The 22,803-nt window shown below is 41.1% G+C and overlaps 1 protein-coding gene across 1 annotated transcript in view; it reads right to left on the bottom strand.

Moving 5' to 3' along the window:
* LOC134801073 (uncharacterized) overlaps positions 1-22,364 on the bottom strand; it is a 29,289-nt gene extending 6,925 nt beyond the window's left edge. Inside the window, exons 1-3 of the mRNA XM_063773595.1 lie at positions 21,832-22,364; positions 15,344-15,546; positions 416-815 (exon numbers count right to left, since the gene is read on the bottom strand). Coding sequence (XP_063629665.1) covers positions 416-815; positions 15,344-15,546; positions 21,832-22,163 — 935 coding nt within the window. The 5' untranslated portion in view covers positions 22,164-22,364. The remainder of the gene's footprint in view (positions 1-415; positions 816-15,343; positions 15,547-21,831) is intronic.
* Positions 22,365-22,803: the final 439 nt, after the last annotated feature.

Genomic DNA, 22,803 nt, shown 5'->3' with positions numbered 1-22,803 from the left:
ATGGACGATATTTAATGTATTGTTAAAATTGAAAGCAATCAATGATTTTTCATTATGAACAAGTGCGAGTAAGCATTATAGGTAAGCAAACTAATTAATCAAAAGAGTTAGGACAGCAAATGATAGGCACGACCGATTCCTAGTCTTATTCTAGTCAAACGCGTAAGGACGAGCAAGAATGGATTTGAATTGAATTTATTCTCTGAATGCGTTCTGACCCTGTAACAAACACAGCAGTGGAGTGGAATATTACTGATGTAATCCGATAAAATAAAAGTCTATCCGTCCTTACTACTATCTATACCTACATATACCTAACGGCAACTATCAGAAAAGGCCGTTTTGAGCAAGAAGATTGCATAAATCTCTCAAATCGAACTTAACATTGTAGGCATAGCAAGGAATGATGTCTGACCTGGTGTCATTGGCGGGCGGTGGTTTATGATTGTGGGGATCGGCGCGGCGCACTAGCCCCGCGCAGGCCAGCACCTGCTTGTCGGCGGCGACGCGCGCGTCCAGCGCCGCCGCTAGCGCCGCCAGCGTGGGCGGCGCGCGCCGCACCGCCGCCAGCAGCGACGCGTTGTCGATTAGCCGCCGCTCCACGTCCGCCGCCGGCAGCGCGAGCAGCCGCTGGTGCGAGGACGCGGCGGGCGCTGTCACCGCCGTCACCGCGCTCAGCTCCTGCACCTTGTGTAGCGCTTGCTTGTACGCCTCCACGTGGGCGGTGAGCGCATCGCGCAGGGCGGCGTGCAGCGACACCAGCTCGCTGTCGCCGCCGTCACCTGCGGCCGCTGTCAGACCGTGAGTGCCCAGACCTGCGCAATCATAAATATATTCTCTATCACACATAACAGCATAGGTATAACACAAAGGAGTAAACAATTATTAAATTTAACGAGTCACAACTATTGGCCTGCCATTTCACACTGTGACATTTTTAATATTCTTTATGATTTTCGCCAATCAACCTTCGTCTTCTGGCCAAAAAAATGCACTCTGGTTGCTTGCGACGCTAGAAAATATCTATATCAATTTGTTGTCATTAAGGTTGTCATTTAGTGGTCTTCAAAAACTAAAATGAATGTTACACTGTTACCAGTGCGTTTTGTTGTGGTAAATAATGCTGTGATTTGCATTGTGGTGCTTTCGTGATAAGTGTATACCTATTTACTCGTACCTACTGCCTGCAAGTGAAGTGTGGATGGTGAATAATCAGTGTTCATATACTTCGTATTGTTTGGACTGCCAGTTTACCCTGCCGCACCGCAGGTAAGTGTTGTAGCATTTCAATATGCTTAATTTCGGTGTCGTTTTCAGTACGGATCAAAATTATAATTAAGGCCAGTGATAGTAGAGGTAAGGGGACCTAACTTAAGTTAGCAAAAATTAAACGTATAGTTATGCTTAGCAAAAATTAAACGTATAAAAGGAAGTAAATACTCTTACAAAATAATAGTCAGCAGACCAGTCCATCAGAATCTACTAGGTACTAATTTAATTATCTAACCAGATTTGAAGAAAACTGTTCTACTGGTTATCAATGTATGGAACTAGATTTCGTTAATTTTCGTTGGACGTACTGTACAGTCGCCATCAGATATATCGGAGCGGCCAAGGTGCCCACAAATATCGGAACACGCCTCTATTGTCAGGGCGTTAGAGCGCGTGTTCAGATATTGTGAACACCTTGGCCGCTCCGATATATCTGATGGCGACTGTATGACCTGTATGTCCACTGTATGACAAGTACATGACATAATATGTCATATTATATTATAATGGGGGTACAGTTCGTACTGAACGCTGTTTTAGGTTTTGGGCTGGTTTAGTTATACCGGGTGTGGCCTGTAACATGAGCAAATAATTAAAACATAGATTTTACTCCTCAAACGGTGGTTTTTCATACAAAATAAATATTATCTTCAATGGACGCCATCGCCACGCCATATCATTGTGATTGACGTTGCTTGTCACGCCTTAAACATAACAAAATTCGCAATACATTGCGTCTTAGAATAAATTTTAAAGTGTATTAAAAATCAAACCCCAAGTTATATTTAAAAGTCGCTAAACAAATGTTGGTCAGTATGAGGAGTACAGCATACTATTTAATTTTTTGCTCATATTACAGGCCACATCCGGCCACAGTCGCTACCCGTGATTTTTGTTCATTTAAACATGAATTGAGTGGTACGCATAGGTAGTTTAACTGTGTGATCCTATTTACAAAAAAAATAACGCAATCGCAATCTAATTGTTAATTAAATTAAAATATAATGACGGAAATTAAATAGGTAAGTAAGTACCTACCCTAGGTACAGTAATTGTGTAAAAACTACAAGAACGCGAACGTGACGCATTACGTTGTCCCGCCGCGCCGCGCCGGTGTTTAATAACCAACGGTATTTCAAGTGAGCCGTTCGGAACACTCTTTATTGCGGTTCATTAACGACATAACGCATAAGTACTTAAGTGACGTTATGTTATGATACCGTAATGCTTGAAAGAAAAAGTCGGTCAAATACAACCTTCAATGAGCTATCCAAAACACGAGTGGCATCGCCAACATAGTTAACTAACCAATCGTAACCTTATAATAAGGAGGTAAGGTCTTCCGAAGATCATTTCAGGCTATTGCTATTCCACGAACACTGGCAATCACTTAAATAAACAAAGTAACAAAATACGGAGATGCTTTCTCATTACGAAACTACATATGACCGCGTGTTTCCTGCGGTCATTCAATCTTTGTTCATCCGTGACATGACGACCGATGACAACCATCACATTCATAATACAAATAGCAGAATAAGCAACCAATTGTCACTTACCACCTAAGACACTATTGTACCTACTTATTCTTTGCAAATAAATACTTATACTTATACTTATAATCGAAGCACCACCGTCACTAATATGTATACATATGTATAAGGTTTCAAGAGTCAAGTTTAAATGTTTCAGGGTGTTGGCGTTTACGCAATACAAGATGAAGTGTTAATTAATACCTATTTAAATAAAAACTGCTAGACAGAAATTCGTTAGTAAATGTATCAGTCGTACTCGTACCTAACTGAGCACGGTCGGATCTTGTTTTTACTTAAACTTAATACTTAAAGTGCGGCAGCGATCGAAACGGCGAGGGAATATTTCTTGTCAAATTATTACATATCCATTACATATCAATAACGCTTGTCGCCCATAGGTACCTACTGTTAACTGTATATCGGTGGACCTTATTCCTTTTGTAATAAGGGCTACCGATGTATAGTTAAAAGTGTTGCTGTTAGTACGTACGTATGAGCTTAATATGTTTAGTATTTTGATTGGATATGCCCCTCGTATGAAGGCTGTCGTTTCGTAAGCCTGGAGTCAAGGCTGTAGCGCGGATATAAGGCATTACACTTGCATGTTATTATTATTACCTGTATAGCTAATCTTAATCGTTTCCATGGCTTTCGATATTTATCGTACACCGGGGCCATTCAAACTGAGGCCGTGTGATTCCCATAGCCGGTGCAGACGATCTATTACCTATACCTATATATGACACAAAGTCAATTAGGTATAATATTATGTAGAAAACGTCCATGTCCATTAAACATAGGTATCCAATCTTAATAAAGTTAATGCTATACCGATACTAACCAAGCCAGTTTTATTGTGTCATGTAGATTCATAGTAGTCATCAGTCATAATGCTTAGTTATTTGCCTTGGACAGTTACACTTGAGGCACTATAAGGCAACATACAATAAAATTAACCAGCAGGCGTATTAATGGATGGCGTTATCTACTGTAAAGTAAACTTCACTATTGAACACAGCGCGTTTCAAAGAGGCAGTCACTGTACTGTGTACTGTCATCATCACGTTGTCACAGATGTCACAGTAGTAGACAAGTTCGTCCATCGTGTCAGTACCGGACCCCATCATTATAAAGCTCATTTATCATTCTTTTCGTTTATAAAGGTCCAAGTTACAAGTAGACAGATGTAAACATGCGCTTGACCAACGGCGAGCGGCATTTAGGTCGGTATTGCTTGCCTCATATGATATCATAAGACTTTTAAAATTGTTTCTTGTATGTAATAACTAATAGGTATTTGCTACACCGCGGAGTGGATGAGTGCGATCCGCACGCGATGCGATAACTCGTCATTGTGCTTCCGGAGCCTTGTGATGGGTCGGAGTCTGGTGTTTGCCAACATGTTATTAATTCGCTTTAATTGCGCTAATGGTCCGAGGCGGGCGGGAGAAAGCTGACAATCTGTCATCCGTCTTCGCTGTCGCTACTTGAGAATCTTGAGATTAGTTTTATAATAATACATATTATTTGGCCATTGTAATTTGTACTGCAGTGCTGTACAAGAGCCTCACATTGGCTTTCATCAATTCAACGACACGGACTTAAAAACGTGAACCTTAAAATGATTTCGTAGATTTTACTTTAAGTTGAACTTTTAACTGAGGATGCTTTCCTTCTTAATCAAGTATCTAGTGATTTTATTAATTTTATTGTCAATTAATTAAGTCATTATTAGGTACATGCCTACGTCGTAATTATGACAAGTATGTACACAGCCATAAAGTCATTATGTACCTAATTAAATGAATGCAGATGCTCCAATGAAACTGTTGAGTTATCAGTCAACTTTTGTTGTTTTTGAATTCATCATCACACGAAGTTGACGTAGCATTTGTATCACATTTGTATAAATCGAAACATTGATCGTTTAAACTACCTTTTAACTAAGCTCTACATCTGTATATGATCTGTATTATAATGATATTGTGACGGTTAGCTCTGCTAGCCCACATCGCGATAATGTGGTGGTGGTAGCAACGGGTCCGGCTACGGTTGTCGAGTCAACTGTTAATGAGTCGTTATTGTTTCGGACGCGGCCCCGTTCTCACTCCGCTCCGACGGCAGCAGCAGGTGCGGTGCTCGCATCGCAACTGGAGTAAGGCAACCATCGGAATTATAAAAATTTTAACCTAGGTACCTAGTGAGTGTTAATTTGATCTGCCCAGACACAAGGTTTTATTATGTTTATTGGACACGGCTATCTTCTTCAGTTACGCTCCAAACATCACATGGTGCCCTACACATAACCGGTGGTGCATTTGTTTTATGCTTGCAAATAAAAAAAAATTGTATTTGTATAGCCTCTTCTTCTGAACTTTGAACTGTTTGCTTGCATTGATTTTTAAATGAAGTCTCGTAGTTCAGTGTGCCTGTTGGCAAAGGCCTTCTCCAACTCTTTCCAGTATTTCCTCTGCCTGGCCAGTCTTGTCCTACAAAATGGTCCTACAGTAGTTATTATTTCATCCTCCCATCGTTTGAGTTGTGAGCCTCTAGATCTTGACCCGTCTCTTGGGTGCCACATAAGGATTCTTTGGCTCCATTTTTCGATCTTGCACCTTACTGTGTGGCCTGCCCACCTCCATTTCTGCAAGTCTATGTGGGTGAGGATGTCTCTAACTTTGGTTCTTTTTCTTATGTCGGCACTGCGACATTTTTCCTTTAATTTAACCCCCAACATACTCCTCTCCATAGCTCTCTGGCACTTCACAAGTTTGTCTCTTTGTTTTATAGAAAGGGACCAAGTTTTACAGCCGTAGGTTAGACATGGCAGGACACATGTGTTGAAAGTTTTGCTTTTTATCCTTATACCTAGGTTGCTTTTCATGATCTCTTTGAGGGACCAGTATTTGCTCCAGCCAGAAGCTATTCTTTTTTCGATCTTTTTGTCCATTTGGTCTTTGAAGGAGATTATTTGGCCTAGATAAACATAGTCCTCGACGAAGTCTAATATGCACCCGTTAACTAAAATTTCTGTTTTGTCTGAATTTGTCATCAACTTTGTCTTACTTGAGTTGAGTTCCAGGCCCACTTCCTTGCTCCTTTTTGCTGGCTCTTTGAGCATGCATTCGAGTTCTTTTGGGTCTTCTTCAAACAGGACTATGTCATCGGCAAACCTTAAGTGGTTCAGGCGTGTGCCATTTATGTTCAAACCTCGGTGATCCCAGTCAAGTTTGGTGAAAATATGTTCCAGGACAGCGGAGAATAGCTTCGGAGATAGTGGGTCACCTTGCCTGACACCTCGTTATATCGGGAATTTTTCACCGGTCGATTCTAGCCTGATTCTACTTTTGCTAATGGTATAAATGTTCTTGATGATGTCTACATACGTATTGTGAACTCCATATGTTAGTGTGATTTAGGCTATCAAACGCTTTAGAGTAATCTATAAACGCTATAAACAATGGCTTGCGGAACTCTTTGTATTTTTGGATGACCTGTTTTACTGTGTGGATATGGTCGATTGTACTAAAGTCTTTTCTAAATCCGGCCTGCTCGACTGGTTGGCATTCCTCTAATGTTCGTGATATCCGTTCTAAGATCACCTTTGCAAACACTTTGTAGATGTTGAACATAAGGCTTATTGGCCGGTAGTTGTTGATATCGTCCTTGGCCCCCTTTTTATATATCAGGATAATGTCCGACTCGCCCCATTGGTGTGGAATCATCCCTGTGCTTAATATATCGTTAAATACCACAGCTAAAATTTGGCTAAGTTCTTCAACTGTTCCTCTAATGAGTGTGTTGGGTATCTTATCTGGGCCTGGTGATTTATCCATCTTTTGGGAGTTTATTGCCTTTTTGACCTTTTCAGTGAGTATGGGTGGTGGCGGATTACTTGCATGTGCAATCAAGGGTAGGGACAATGGCTGGATGTCTGTTTGTAGACTTTTGTTTGAGTATAAGGTTTGATAGTACTCTGTTGCTAGTTTCAAGATTTGTGTACGGTTAGTAATGGTGGCTTGTGCCTGCTGTAGTTTGGGAATCCATTCTTTCGCCTTTTCCCTTAATTCTTTTAGGGCTTTCTTTGAACCTCCTGTTCTCATTATTTGTTCCTCTAGAGTTTTTAGTCTTTTTACTTTTCGGTCTTTTCTCATATTTTCTCTTATCCTTTTGCTGAGGTTAGCTATGTTCTTCCTATTTTCAGTCTTCTTCTCTGCGATAAGAGTTTTTCTTTCTTCCATAAGCTGGATTGTTGTTTCACTTAGTTTGTGTGCTTTCGACTTGTTATTGTTACCATCCAATCTTGTGGGTTGTGCTAGATTTTTCTCTAGTTCTTTGTGCTCTGTTCGGTGATTGGTATTGAAATTGAGGGTTTGAATTATATTTGTGTCGCTAAACTGCTTGACATTATTTGACAAGATAAAATCGATTTCATTTTTAGTTTTGCCATCTGATGAGATCCACGTCCACTTATTTTTAGGATTTTTCTTAAACACTGAGTTCAATACGGTTAAATTGTTTTCCTGTAGGAAGTTAATTAATTTGTGGCCATTAATACTTCTCTTGCCATGCCAAATTTTCCCATAATTGTATCTTCGCCGGCTTGTCTGCAGCCAACCTGTGCGTTGAAATCTCCCATAACTATAAGGTTATTATGTTTGTGAGTATTTTTTTACTTCATCTGATAAGGTGTCGTAGAAGTTTTCTAAATCGTCCTTGCTAGCTTGCTGTGTGGGTGCATACACCTGAATTATTGTCAGCAGTTTTTTGTTGCCAGGTATTTTCATGCGTAGTATGGCTAGACGGTTTGATATTCCCACAAAGTCGAGGATCTTGTGTTTATGTTCTGACTTTACTAGAAATCCCACACCATGGTAGCCAGCAGTACCTTTTGTAGCGAAACCCTACTGGCCGTTTGTAAAAAAATAAAATGCATATTTGCGCTTATTTTGAATTTAAATTTTTATGGAATATTCGAAAAAGAAAAGATTGATGTTGTTTTTTAGGCAGATGGTTTGTGGATTTCGTGTCAAAAAGTCGTTGGTGATCCGGGCTGTTTTTTAAACTAGATTTGCAACGTTTAACGTTTAACCTAGGCAAAGCAGAGAGATTGTGGGCTACTTTAACAATAACAACAAATATACGTCATATAGGAAATAACAAACCATACATACATACATACATACATGTAAATATACATACTTATATTACATATAATATTATATAGGTACATATTTTTTTTTTTATTAGCCTATAGGAGTGTCCCACTGCTGGGCAAAGGCCTCCCCTCTTTCCCGCCATTTGGTCCTATCCGATGCACACTCCCACTACTCTTTACAAAATGTGTCAAGGTCGTCCCGCCATCTCCGTTTTGGTCTTCCTCTGCCCCGAGATCCGTCCTGTGGGACCCAGTCTGTAGCTAATTTGGTCCAGCGCTCCGGGTGCATTCGGCAGATGTGCCCTGCCCAGTCCCACTTTAGCTTGGCGGCCTTCCTGCCCACATCCACAATGCCGGTTTTGGAACGCAGTTCGGTGTTTCTAACACGGTCGGTTCTACGAACACCCAGAATGCTGCGTTCCATTGCTCTTTGGCAAACCTTGAGTCTAGACTTTTCAGCATCAGTTTGAGACCATGTTTGGGCGCCGTAGGTGAGGATAGGCAGGATACACATGTCGACAAGTTTGCGCTTTAAAGAGAGTGGAAGGTTGCCCTTCATTAGCGTCTTCAAGGACCAGAAGCTCTTCCAGGCGTTTGCGATACGACGATCGATTTCTTTGAACTGCCTGTTATCGAAGGATACTAACTGGCCCAAGTAAATGTACTCGTCGACATACTGCATATCCTGTCCATCTACCACTACACTACGTTTCACGCGGTTAGTCATCAACTGTGTCTTGGCTCTATTCATGGTGAGTCCGACCTCAAGGCTTGCCACGCAAAGGTACATATATGTATAAAGAATTTTTTAAATGCAAACTTATTTGGGGCATTTTTGACTCGGAAGGGAAGTCCGTTTCAAAGACGGGCCACCTGCGCGGAAAACGAATTCGACATGAACCCAGTGCGGTGAGGAGGGATGGACAGAGACATATTGCCGGAAGAGCGAAGTTGACGGTCGCGCGTAACGCCGTAGTATTGAAAAAAAGACTTAAGGTAGTATTCAGGAGAATTTGGATCATTCAATACAGAAAAAAGAGTACACAACAAGCGAACATTGCGTCGTTGACGGATGCGGTGCGAGCCAAGCTGAGAACGAAAAGATGAAACATGATCATATTTAAGAAGGCAGAAAATGAAGCGAATGCAGTTATTGAGTAGCCGATCCAATTTGTCGAGAAGTTCTTCATTTATGTCTGGATAGCACACATCACCATAATCAAAGGGCAGGATTAGGGAATTTATTAATAAGACTTTAGTTTTGATAGGCAGGAAGTGCTTAAGTTTATTAAGAGCTTGAAGGGAACCCATGACCTTTCAACTGATCTCAGTAACCTGTGCTCTCCAACTCATAGTACTGTACAAAAGAACACCCAAATCTTTGACACTTTGACTGAACCTAATTGGAGTGCCGTCAAAACTTACTGGAGTTACTGCGGCTAAGTCAATTCTTGCAAGCTGTCTGGAACTACCGATAACAATGGCCTGGCACTTCGAAGGATTTACAAAAAGGCCGAACTTTTTAGACCACTGCTGGATATGTGAAAGGTCCTGGTTAAGTTTAACAATGCAAGTCCGAAGGTCAGTTACGGAACACTGGTCGTAAAGTTGCAGGTCATCAGCATACAGATGGTAGGCACAGCAAAGGTTAGGTGTTATGAAGTTAATAAAGGCGGAAAATAGAAGTGGGGATAAAATTCCTCCTTGAGGCACGCCAGTTACCAGGTCACACCAGTCAGACAAGGACCGGTCAACTCGGACCGCCTGCTGGCGGCCCCCGAGGTAGGCAGCGAACCAGTTAAGGGCTGTTTCCGTAACGTTCATGTGTTTGAGCAGAGCAAGGAGAATGTCATGGTCAACGGTGTTGAACGCGTTAGAGAAATCAATTAGGACAAGAACCGTGACCAATTGACTCTCCATGCCCCGCCTGATGTCTTCCGTCACCTTAATAAGCGCAGTACTAGTGCTATGACTTGGTCGGAAACCTGACTGTAAGGGGCTTAAAAGGTTATGTGAATAGACGAATGATGACAGTTGCTTATGAACAACCGCTTCGGCGATTTTAGAGAGAAAAGGAGAATGGAGATGGGTCTAAAGTTATTAAGAGATGTGGGATTACTAATTTTAGGTAACGGAATCACAAACGCTTTGCGCCAAAGAGAAGGGAATTCGCCAGTGGCCAGTGAGGAGTTAATGATGTCAGCTATCACAGGCAGCACACAATCAAGGATTGATACAATCATGAAACGGCTAACATCATCACAGCCCACGGCTTTCGACTTGATGGCTTGAATAATGGCTTTTATGTCGACAATAGAAATAGGACAAAATGAGAATGAATCTGTGACAGGAGAGGGCATAGAATCGATTGTAGAAAGGGTACTTGTCTTAGTAGGAGTGTCAACACAAGAAGCGGAAGAAAAATGTATGTTCTCTGTGACAACGCTACAGTTTTTCATAGTCGTCAATTTCTAGATTTCCTGGTGGGCTATAATATTCCGGGTCCGTGTTATACCCCATATTATTCGCCACAAGCGAATGTTGTGGAGAGATATAACCAGGTCGTGATTACTACTCTGAGCATTTTAGTTGAAAATGACCATTTGGTCGTCTCATTTACATCGGGTCGCTCTTTATTTGAATTCTTGTATAAATTTGGCCACTACTTACACACCGAATTTTTTGATGTACGGCCGCGAGTTGTCAATGATTCGTGAGCGTGTTGAGAATTAGGTTGTGGACCAAGATGTGGGACTCAGCCGGATGGAACGCGCTTCGAATCTTCAGACGCTTCAGAGGTATACGATAAAGTTTCTGATTCGATGGCTTTGGCCTTTCATCGTAACGCCGCCAAGTTCAACACGAATCGTTCTTCGCCCAGTATTGTTGTTGACCAAATCGTTTGGCGCAGGAATTTCCAGCGTGGCTCCGCTGACCCTTTTCGGGGCGGTAAATTCGCCCCACGTTTCGTTCGGTGCCGAGTGGTTAGAAGGGTGTCCCCACAGGTATACGTTTTGGCTGATACCGATTCCGAGCACATCGGTACCTATCATATTAAAGATATTTTGAAATAGTTTCTTCTTTTGGCCCGTTCACCCAAATATTCTCAAAAATTCTAAAATGCGCTTTAGTCCGCCCTTCCCCTAATGGTGATCCTTACTTGGTTCGTTTTTTATCGATTCTTTTTTGTTTTCGTTTGAGCGCTTCCTTGCTCCTTTTTCCGGATTTGACTTGTACTACCGTTGGTGCTTAGGCCCCGGTTATCTTTCCCGGCTTATGTCAGCCTGGTTGTGTCATTTGATGATTCGGTGTGGTGTGAGGGATCATGGTCTGTAGCCAGGTGCAGTTCCTATCCTATCCCGGCCGTCACGACTTGGACCGCGTGACGCATCGGTTGGCCTCGTGTCATCTTGTTATAGGTTAGTCTTTTGGGGTAATGTTAATATTTGGTTGGGGTTGGTTTTATTGGAATTCGTTTAGGGTCCTCTCCTCTTGTTATATTTTTTGGGCTTAGCATTAAGGTTTATTTGTTTTTTGGGTTAGTCTTCTTGTTTTGTTGTTTGTTTGTTTGTTTGAGATGCTGTAGCGAAACGCTACTGGCCGTTTGTAAAAAAATAAAATGCATATTTGCGCTTATTTTGAATTTAAATTTTTATGGAATATTCGAAAAAGAAAAGATTGAAGTTGTTTTTTAGGCAGATGGTTTGTGGATTTCGTGTCAAAAAGTCGTTGGTGATCCGGGCTGTTTTTTAAACTAGATTTGCAACGTTTAACCAGTTTGATAATAATTACGAAGTGTCGAAAGTGCGCGTTAATCGACGAGAGGAAAGGCTCCTCGTAGACATCTGGCCACCTAAGCCGTGCGTGAATCGGCGTCCGGAGAGGAGTGGCTCCTCGTAAACTGCTGGCCACCAAAGCCGTGCGTAGGTCGGCGCTAAGCACTGGTGGAGTGAAGAAACCTCATCGTTGTCGTCCGGTCTGCTGCCATACGCGCTCGCCAGGAAGCGAGTGGCTTACCTCGTCGGCCTGCTTGAAGACACCATCTTATGCGCCATTCTGCAAAATATCTTGTTTTACTGCACTTTGTGATACATTATGTAGTTGCAGCGTTCTTCAATACCTTCACCGTCTCTTCTCATCTCACTGATGCCCCACCTTAAGTTGGAAAGTGCATGTTCTAGTTCTTGTAGGGACTCTTCAGTTCTTAGGGTTCGGGTGTTTAGAGTGCAGATGTGTAGTGCTTGGTTTTGTCTGCGGGGTACTATTGGAGGATGTTGGTTGGACTCCCGGGCGATCGGGATAAATATTTTCTTTGCTGGAAATAATTTCTTTTGCTTGTGTTTACTTTGATTTTTTTGATTATGTAGTGTTGGAGGGTTTTGGTCTATTTCTTTATTGTTACTGTTGTATTGATTATATGCTTCTGTATTTATAGTGTTGTTCACATTTAAACACTTTTTAGGATTGGTATGTATTTTCTTTGTAGGAGGGTATTGGTCGCAATCCCCACGATGACCAATCGGCTTGGGGAGTATTGTTTTAGTTTGATTTATTGGTGGTGTTGTATTATTATGGGGTTTTCTTTTCCGTTTATATTTTCATAGTTTTTTGACTGCGTTGTTTTTGATTGTTTGTTAGGCCGGATAATTTTTGCTTGCTCTTTGGTCCCGTTGGAATTATTTGTTGGTGTGGACGGCGGTGAGGATGGTACCCTTTTTCTTTTGTCTTTGTGTTCTACCCTTTTTTCCTTGATTATAAGTTTGTCGTTTTTTATGATGGCGTATTGTCCCGACTCCCTAGCTTCTATCATTTTCGGTATAAGGGTCTTTCTCTCTTCAAGAACTTCTTTTGTAAAGTCTTCAGTAATTTTCACATTTTTTGGGTAATATTTTTTGTTTCTTAGAAGTTCCATTTTTCGCCATCCTAATGTCAAAGTTATTTTAATCGGTCTTATTTTGTTATCGGTCTTTTTCCCCAATCTTTCTGCTCTGCTAATTTCCCACTTGTCCCATTCCGCACTGTTTAGTTTGTTGTCAATATTGTTTAAAGTTTCCAGAACTATTTCCATCAGTTCGGTATTGTTTCTTTCTTTTTCTTCCACGCCGTGAATGATCAAGTTGTTCCGATTCTATTTCCAAGTTTTTCATTTTTGATTTCTGCATGTTATTTTCATGTTTCAGTTGTTCGGCTTCCTGTTTAATCGGCATTAACTTTTCATCTATTGTTGACGAAATAGTTTGTTGGACCGTTTGATTTATTGTGTTAGTTTGTTTTTCGAATTCTCCCTTTAATTTATTAAACAGTGAATTCATTTGTTCGTCCATGTTCTCCATGATGTAATAACGAAACGTTTAAAGTTTGCTTGAAATGGAACGCAGTTTTTCTTGTTAGGTTGTTTGTCCTTGCGATGTGTCACTTTTGTCGATGTTTGTTATATTTTGTGTGGCAACACTGCAAATTTTTTCGTTAGGTTGGCAAGATAAGATCCGATTTGTGGTCTGATGATATATGACATTTAACTTTGGAGGTTACACTGAGAGAAAAAACTAACAAAAACACACTTAGAATTACAAAAATAAAACTTAATCCGGGGACAAGGAGAGTCAACTAATAGGAACAAATTGACTTTTGCAATTTCCATTTAGTAGGAAATACAACTTCTATATTTGTAATTTGAAGTATGCTAGAGTAATTTCAGAAATTTGGTTTTGTTATTCCGAGAGGTGCTTTAGCAATATCGGAGGTGATGACGTCATGGGTGAAAACTAACCGTTTTGTAATTCTAAGCGTGCTTTAGCAATATCGGAGACGATGACGTCATAGGTTTTACTAAACTGTACTGCGATTCCAAGCTAGCTGTTGTTATTCTAGAGATAACGACGTCACAGGCAAAAACTAAACTGTTTGCAATTCCTCCGCCCCTAGCAAACGGGCGCCGCGAGAGCATGTCGCGCGCGTGGTAGCTACCCGTCTCTATTTCTGTCTGTATGAATAAAAAAACATTTGGTAGTATATCTCTGTACTAAAGAGGCACTATAAAAGCCTGTCGAGATATTCTACCCATTCCTTTCTTATTCATACAGTCAGAAAGAGACTAGTAGTTATTACGCGCGCAACATGCTCTCGCGGCGCACCTGTGCTAGGGAGGTTGGAATTGCAAACAGTTTAGATTTACCTTTGATGTCATTATCACTAGAATAACAACAGCTAGCTCGAAGTTGCAGAACAATATATTCCTGTAGACCCCAACTACACAGTAGGTCGCGGGTTAATATGTCCATGGCCCACAATATATCCTAAATTTATTATTTAACTTAAGTATGTTTTAAACAAAGAAGACACGAGACACGCCCGCCCGACATCCGACACAATACTAACTCTAACCAAATGAACGTAGCAAGTAGCTGTGTTGGTATTACAAAACTCGTTTAGTGATTGGTACAACAATGAACATAAACACAACAAGTCTATCTACTAAATACCAGTAAACTTTGTAATGTCGCTATAGTAACAACTGAATTGTTATTTTAAATGGGGTAATGTTATTCCCGCGAACTCGTTTTTTAGATATTACAAAACTATGTAAGTGAGACATTTACTAAAATCATAACTTGAAATCACAGATGCTTTTTTCCAAAAATCACAAACTTTACTAGTAAAAATCGGAGAATTTTAGTAGTAATAAAAATGGATTGTAACAAATACTGAACTTTGTTTAATGCTCCATTTACTAAAGTCTGTTTGCTGAAATTAGTTTTAGTATTACTGAGCTGTTTGTAGAAATAAATAAATTTTACAGAAATAGTGAAACTTCCATGATTACTACTAAAACTTCATTTTTTCCCCCAGTACAGAACTGTTTATTAATTCCTGGTGGTGATTTTTCTCTCAGTGTATGTTTGTTTCGATTTTCTCACTGATTTTTGTTGCAAATTTTACGTAAGACGTTGAAATTTTCACTAGTATCTTTTCGCACAGTTCTAATCTATATTATTATTCACAGTCCACTCGTGTTTGCTTCTTTTACACTGATTTTTAATTATTTTTCACGGAACGCACTGACAACCATCTTTCTTGTTAGAGTACCGGAATCGGAAATAATAATAATAAACATTACCTATTAACTAAATATTCTACTTTAAATCTGTCAAATAAATACCATTCGGGGAGGCAACAAATGATGTGTCCGTGTTGTATGACTGTGTGGACTGGTCGACGAGTGCCTAATTTAGGGAACTGAGTACCTGACCGTATAATCGAACAGGTATCCAAGAAAGAGCAGGCCAAAGTAGCTCCGATTGTCCGACGGGTATAAATGAACTGGTACCGCCGAGCCCGCCAGCCGCGAGCTGTGTGTGTGTGATAGCTAGGTACTTACCGTGCACGGCCTGGTCGAGCTGCCGGCGCCGCGCGTCCACCGCCGCGGGCAGCGCGGGCTGGTAGCGCGCCAACGCTCTCGCCGCTCCCGCCAACCGCGCAGCCTCACCGACACCAGCTGGGCCGCCCAGCAGCGCCGCCAGACGCCACGCCAGCGCCTCCACTGGCAGCGACGGCCGCGGTGACACGTCCAAGTCCACCAGCCTGCACAAACACATGAAAAATGTTTAAGTAAAGAATTATGGTATGTATATAAAAAATATTGCTGGGAAGAACGTTATGTATAGGCTTATTTGTACAAAACAGAAACACGAGAAACACAGTAAATTAAATACAACAAAGGCTAACTTATCCCTGGTCAGACTCAGGCTCAGACACTGTCAGAAAAGAAGAGCGTCACTCCTTCTGCTCTACCGATCTTCTTTAAGTAACGTATTTATGTGTACAAATGCAAGAGTTAAAAGCAATGAAAGAGCTTACAAATGGTCTTCCATTATAGACGATCTTCCCTGGAAGCGGACGGCGCTATGATGCGTTATATAAGGTAAGCAGAGTTTACTTCAGGTCAATTACCGAGATAGTCTAACATTGGTAACGTCTAAATCTATTCATGAAACTTATAAACTTTCAATGAAAAGGGACCACTCTCGACGAAATTACTTCTTGCACTTCAGGTGGTTTCAGGGACCACCGGTTAAGAAACTTGTCAAGTACTTACTTAAAAACAATCCTACTTTGTGATCTGTACTGTGTGTACTAGGATTGTGATCATTTACGGCCAACATCGCGGCGCGGCGCACAGGCTTCGAAGCGTAACCAACTTGAAGACGTTACTCTCATTAAGATGTCAGCATTGAAGCAGTTATCGCTTTGTCATTTCCCGCCATTTCGACCACACACACAGGCCAATAATTATTACTCTGACTCTCGGTTATAAATAAGTATTACAACTGTTCGGGCCAAGATATATTAGGCAGGAACTCACAGACGCGTAAACTATGTATTTTGTCTGTTTTGTCCTCATGTTTTGTCAATTAACATAGTTGTCAACTTGTCAAGTTATCATCGAACCACAAGCCGCTCTGTTATTTCTACTTCACAGTAGGACCAGTATAACTCAAGCCGTCGATTATCCATAAGTATTACATCTATTTGGACCAAGATATACCGGACACGAGTCAGCAGTCGTATAAACTGTTTAGTCAATAGTAGGCAAATAGTTGTAGCGCTGCGGGAGTCTCGAGACAATTGCGCGCGCTCTGATTAGTGTTTCGCAAAAACTGATGAACGGCGAGGTGCGCGCGCGTAACGGCACCGGCGGCACCGGCGGCGGCGGCGCGGGCGCAGCGCGCAGCACGGTTCCCAGCTACGTCTGGGTCGCATTAACACAAAAAAATAAAAGTCACTTCTGGTGCGAACCGATTGACATACCACTGCTTCAGTTTCCGAAGGTTGTCAATTGATCACCTACAATTTTTGGGGAAGTACTTACGCATAAAACCGATATATTTTTTATCTGTATGTACTTGAATTGTTGACCTTTACTTTACTTATTAATTCTTAACTTTTGGATGCATAAACTGACTTGTCTGCCGTTAAATGCGGACGTAGAGACAAACTTGACAAGCAAATCTACATCACAAACATGTTACTGAAACTATTACCCGCCCGGCATCGCACGGGCACAATCTTAACGAATTAATTAAATTATACACTTAAACTTTCAAGAGTCACTGTATTGATAGGTAAAAACCGCATGAAAATCCGTTCAGTAGTTTTTAAGTTTATGGCGAACATACAGACAGACGCGGCGGGGGACTATGTTTTATAAGGTGTAGTGATAACATTCGTTTTTAAACGAAACTAGTGTTGTTGGGAGGGAGCCGACTAAAATATTATTTTAAACATTAAATACATCGACATTCCGATAGAGAACTTCCACCTTTCATAACAGGTTTTCAGAACATCTTTATTATGAAATAGATAGCAAATAAGCGACGAGCGAAAGCTTATTTTCTAGAAGTGGTATCGCGACGTAGTAAAGGAATGCAGATGCACCATAATTAGCAACTTGGCATAACATGACAGGTTCAACCTTCCTCAAATCGTCATGTCTAGTGTCATATGTCTAGTTTCAATTACCATATTCAGCTTAAAATTAGGTTCCAATTTGAACCAAAGCCGGCAGTGCCTCCGTTACGACAAATCCTGTTGTAAGCACATTTTACAAATCGTCTGTGTTTACGTTTTCTATTTCCCAGTTAACGCGTCTTTCTCAACGTGTCGCCTGTTAAACATTAGTCTCTTATCTATTCACTTAACACAAAACCGCTTTCATGTCTGTAGAATATTTGTTCCGTCAGCCGACGGTGACGGCGAGAGTGTATAATTGTGTACGTGCAAATATATTAATACTAAATAGAGTGATGACTCCCCTTATGAGTAGAGTGAGCAATAAATCAGTGCAGATCTGCAGAAGCGCTGGGCGCGGCGCGGCTGACGCGGCCGGCGATGGCGGCGATGGCGTGGAGCAGGTTTAATTATTCGCCCGGTCTGGCCTAGTGGATAGTGACCCTGCCTGCGAAGCCGATGGTCCTGGGTTCGAATCCCAGTAAGGGCATTTATTTGTGTGATGAACACTAATATTTGTTCCTGAGTCATGGGTGTTTTCTATGTATATATGTATGTATTTATCTATATAAGTATGTATATCGTCGCCTAGTACCCATAGTACAAGCTTTGCTTAGTTTGGGGCTAGGTTGATCTGTGTAAGATGTCCCCTTATATTTATTTATTTATTTATTTATTCATTGTTCGCTCTCCGCTTTCTTTATCCACTGTTATTAGTTTTCTCTCATATTTAATCATCGAGTTACGGGATGGCTTATCTCGTGGATCTCGCATCGCAGCTAGCGTTCCCGCGCGTAATGGAAATGATTAGCGGAATTCTTCTAATTCGTAACAAAATATATGACACGCTTGTACCTCTTTATTATGGTTGTGCAATCTCGGCTGAACTTATTTTAACATTACATTTTTATTTGGAGTATTTGTACAACTGAATACCTTGGAGGAAGATCCGCGTATAATTTGTTTGACACGACACGATCATACAGGCCTATTCGGATTTCGAGATAATCACAAGATCTTGAGACGATTTAGAGATCAACAAGATCTACATTAGATATCGACTAGATGTGACTTGGATATCTAAGTCATAACTTGTCGAAATCGTTCAAGAGGACCTCCAGAATCGAGGAAACGTCAAATTTGACATATCTATCTTACAAATATCTTTAAATTATCCGTATCGTAATTTGTTGAAGTCTAGTAGAAATCTAATTCATTTTCCGAATCGAGCCGTCAATCGCTCTATAATAATTTTTGGTTAACTGCGAGTTCTCAGTTCGGGGCGAACTATTATACATAATTATTTAATAAAATCGGCCAAGTGCGAGTCGGACTCGCGCACCAAGGGTTCCGAACAGTCAGCAGCAGAAAAATTGCTAAGCGGACCAGGTGTTCAAAATGATCTTGTCGCAACTTTATTGTTAAGAGAATAAGAGCGTGTCAAGGTAATTTTGAACACCTCGGCCGCCTAGCAACTTATGCTGCTAACTGTACCATTACCTACGCAAAAAACGGCAAAATAATCACGTTTCTTGTATGGGAGCCCCACTTAAATATTTATTTCAAATTTGTTTTTAGTATTTGTTGTTATAGCGATAGCGGCAACAAAAATTTGTGAAAATTTCAACTGCTAGACAGTTAGACAGTAACTAACACGGTTCATGAGTTACAGCCTGGTGACAGACAGACGGACAAACGGACGGACGGACAGACGGACAGCGGAGTCTTAGTAATAGGGTCCCGTTTTTACCCTATGGGTACGGAACCCTACAAAGCAACCATAAACAAAGCGTCATTTTCAGTATACTTTTGCTTGAATTGTAAGAACAAGTAACATATTATCTTCCTTTACACAGATAATTTTGTCTTGTTATCTAATCTTTCACCAAAATCTTTTATGCTGAGGTATTCATGGTTGACTGGGCTTATGTGAGTGAGCTGTCAGCAGCCATCGACACTAGAATAGCTGTCACCGTTAATATCACATAACATAGGTAACGTTATCCAATACATCATGTCACGCGGATTGACTCGTTACCTAACTACAGTAACGAACGAGTGAATGTAAATCAAGTAATGAATGATCGCATACGCCGATATGAGATCGATGGCACTATCACTCGGAGATTAGTAAAACAAAACAAGTTTGGGAGAAAGTCCCCGAAGTGGCTGGACCGGTTGCCTTGAGCCGCCTGCCCTGCCGAGCGCCTCGACTCCAATGTTGCCAACTTGCATGGAATTAAAAAATAACAGATGGAAGCCGTCAATGGGAACCGAATTTTGCAAAATTTTTGACGAAAAATGTACGGGGCTTTTCCCGATTCCCAAAATAAGCAAATATTTTAACCCATCCTAGCAGATGGATTTAAAAATTGATAATAGCACCGTATAGTATAGCCAAGTTAATAAGTGATACTGATAACTGTTCGCGCCTTCCTCTTTCTATGATAATACGACGTAACTGCATGGTGGTGCAGCACTTGTGTGTATACGTTAAAATACGTTATATCATCAACGTCAACGCACTTCAATTACCATAGATCGTTGTTGCATTGAGATAACGTATGTATACATGTGTACATAGGTGTACATCACGCGCAATTTGAAGATGATTTTCGACACCCACTATTTAGCGGCTCGGCCCCGTTCAATGATTGTGTTATAAATGTTGTTATGAACACTTCAAGCACTTATCCGCGGATTGTCGGTGATGAAAACGTTGCATAAGTAGGTAGGTAAACATTGTAAACATACACAGTTTCGAAACAAGTGTGTTTAACTGTTTATACGCGATGTTTACGATGCAATTTTATACATTTCCTGCATTGTGTAGGCTTTAAGAGCCAACGGGAGTGGTCATTTCTCCATACAAACGTACTCCTCGTTTTCCTCCGTGGTTTTTGAAGCTAGAGCAATGATTTTTTCAACACAGATTAATATTGTCAATATCTGTGTCGGACCGTTTTGCTTTTTTTGATATTTTTGTTTTTTAAGGCGCTAGAGCCCTTCAAAAATGGCCAAAATGGCCTAATTGACTATGCCGCAATGAGAGGCGTGGCATTCAAAACTGATATCAATTAGCCAAAAAAGCAAAACGGTCCGACACAGATAATTTCATAATCATTTAGATTTCCAAATTTGGTTACGATTGGTTAAGTTTTGGAGGAGGAAACAGAGGAGTACGAAACCTCGATTTTTGAGATTTTTACGCAGGATTTTTCGCCTTGTCCTTATCGCACTACTTTTAGGTGCCGCTTCCGTTGGCGAGACGGGTATATTTACCTAAAATATTTAAAACTCAGCTCCTGTTTCGTCTTAAAACTAAGTTCATCTTTATCACAAGAAATTCGAGAATGAAACCATTTTGAAAATGTTATGGAGTGACGTGAAGTGACCTAACCTCTTGACACCACCGCATATAAGTTTTACTCATATTTTACCTGATGGTTTCACTAAATATATGTACCGATATCTAGGAAAAATAGTAGAAAATATAACAAATCGGAACGGGTGGTTCATCAACATGTAAAGATATTTATGTAAAAATAATGTGTAGCCAAGTAAAAAAAAACCAGCCAAGTGCGAGTCGGACTCGCCCACCGAGGGTTCCGTACAAATTTATTAGTTTTACTACTGTTGTCCCTGTATTTATAATAGTGACGATATTACTTGCCAAATTTCATAGCTCTAGGTCTACGGGAAGTACCCTATCAATTTTGATTCCCTTGAGAGTGTCGAAATTAACGTTTTTTATGGCTGTGTCTATATATTTTTTACGTTAAATTAGAAGTATGATTTTTTTTTCACAGCTTCAAGGGACTGTAGACCTGAGTACCTATATGATTTTAATTTGTCTGTCAAATCAAAACCCTTTATCTCATCGCGTTCCCGAGATACAGGGTCTTGACAGGCAGACGGACAGACGGACAACAAAGTGATCCTATAAGGGTTCCGTTTTTTTTCCTTTTGAGGTACGGAACCCTAAATTGTACATTTGAACTTAAAAATATAAATGTAATAAAAATTAAAAATTAAAAAAAATGTAAATGAAAAATGTATCTATGGCACAGATATTGACAGGAAATACTCATTTCTGAAACGTGCAACAATGTACCTACTTATTATGATCATTTTTCTATGGAAGAAAGATTACAAACAATTTTAGTACATTAAGTGAAAAAATTACACTGATGTCATGTGAGTTTGTAAGCATGGTTTGCCACACTGTGTGTAAAATTATTTGAATGTAAAGATATTTTTGTAACTTTCAATTGTAAATATGTACCTATATGTATAATATTATCTTTGCCCAGGTTACGTTTAGTTAATTGGAAAAGAAACTTATGGCCTGATTGTTACCTGTTGAGCAGCAGCTCGATCAGCACGGCGGAGTGCGGCAGGCTGTCGGCGAGCAGGTCGAGCGGCAGGTCGGCGGCGAGCGGCGCCAGCACCGCGCTGCCCGCTCGGGCCACCACGGCGGCCGCCTCGCGGAACTGCCGGCCCTCGGCCAGCAGCAGCACGCGCCGCAGCGCCGCGCGAGGCGACGTGCCGCGCGCCTCGCGCCCGCGCCCGATGCGCTCGCGACTCTCCTTCTCCATGCTGGCACAGTCAGCCCATCGCGCGACACCGTGGCGTCGCGTCGCGATCTGAAATACGGCATGTGTTAACACTTTTGAAAATACATCAGTCATGAAATAAAACTATGGAAACGGATTGTATCGCGTATTGTGACTTTATAATACTCGTACGAGTACATCCCGACGTTTCGAACCCTATACCTACCAGCTACCTACAGCGTTCGTGCCCGTGGTCAACGGGTGGGGGGGTTATACGCGCGATATATTCCGTTTCCATAGTTTTATATAATTCTGAGTTCTGAGTAATTTTCGCGGTAGCCGAAGACAATAATATAATCAGTCGTTAAAGTCTATAAATGATGTGATGTATTTACCTAATGAATAAGTAGGTATACCTACCTAGATACAATAATGCCAAGTGCTTGTCGAGGCTGGCAATGCTAGCATTATGGAATTTATGGAGGGTTATTGCGAATCACTGACGTAGCTGAAACTGCCGCCAAGCTTAAATGGGACTGGGCGCGGGACACGTCTGCCGTATGCCGGATGATCTGTGGGCCAAAACAGCCACCCGCTGGGTCCCAGGGATTGTAAGACGTCACGGCAAACCTCGTCGGAGATGGCGGGACGAGCTTGACGCCTATGACAGAGACTGGTGGGAGACTTCAGGGGATAGGGATACGTGGAGAAAAAAGAGGGAGGCCTTTGCCCAGCAGTGGGACAATATAGGCTCATAATAATAATAATAATAACC

The sequence above is a fragment of the Cydia splendana genome, chromosome 21, assembly GCF_910591565.1.
Source record: "Cydia splendana chromosome 21, ilCydSple1.2, whole genome shotgun sequence".
Classification (NCBI taxonomy): domain Eukaryota; kingdom Metazoa; phylum Arthropoda; class Insecta; order Lepidoptera; family Tortricidae; genus Cydia; species Cydia splendana.
Note: the sequence above shows the minus strand (reverse complement) of the source record. Positions and strands in the feature narration are given on the sequence as shown.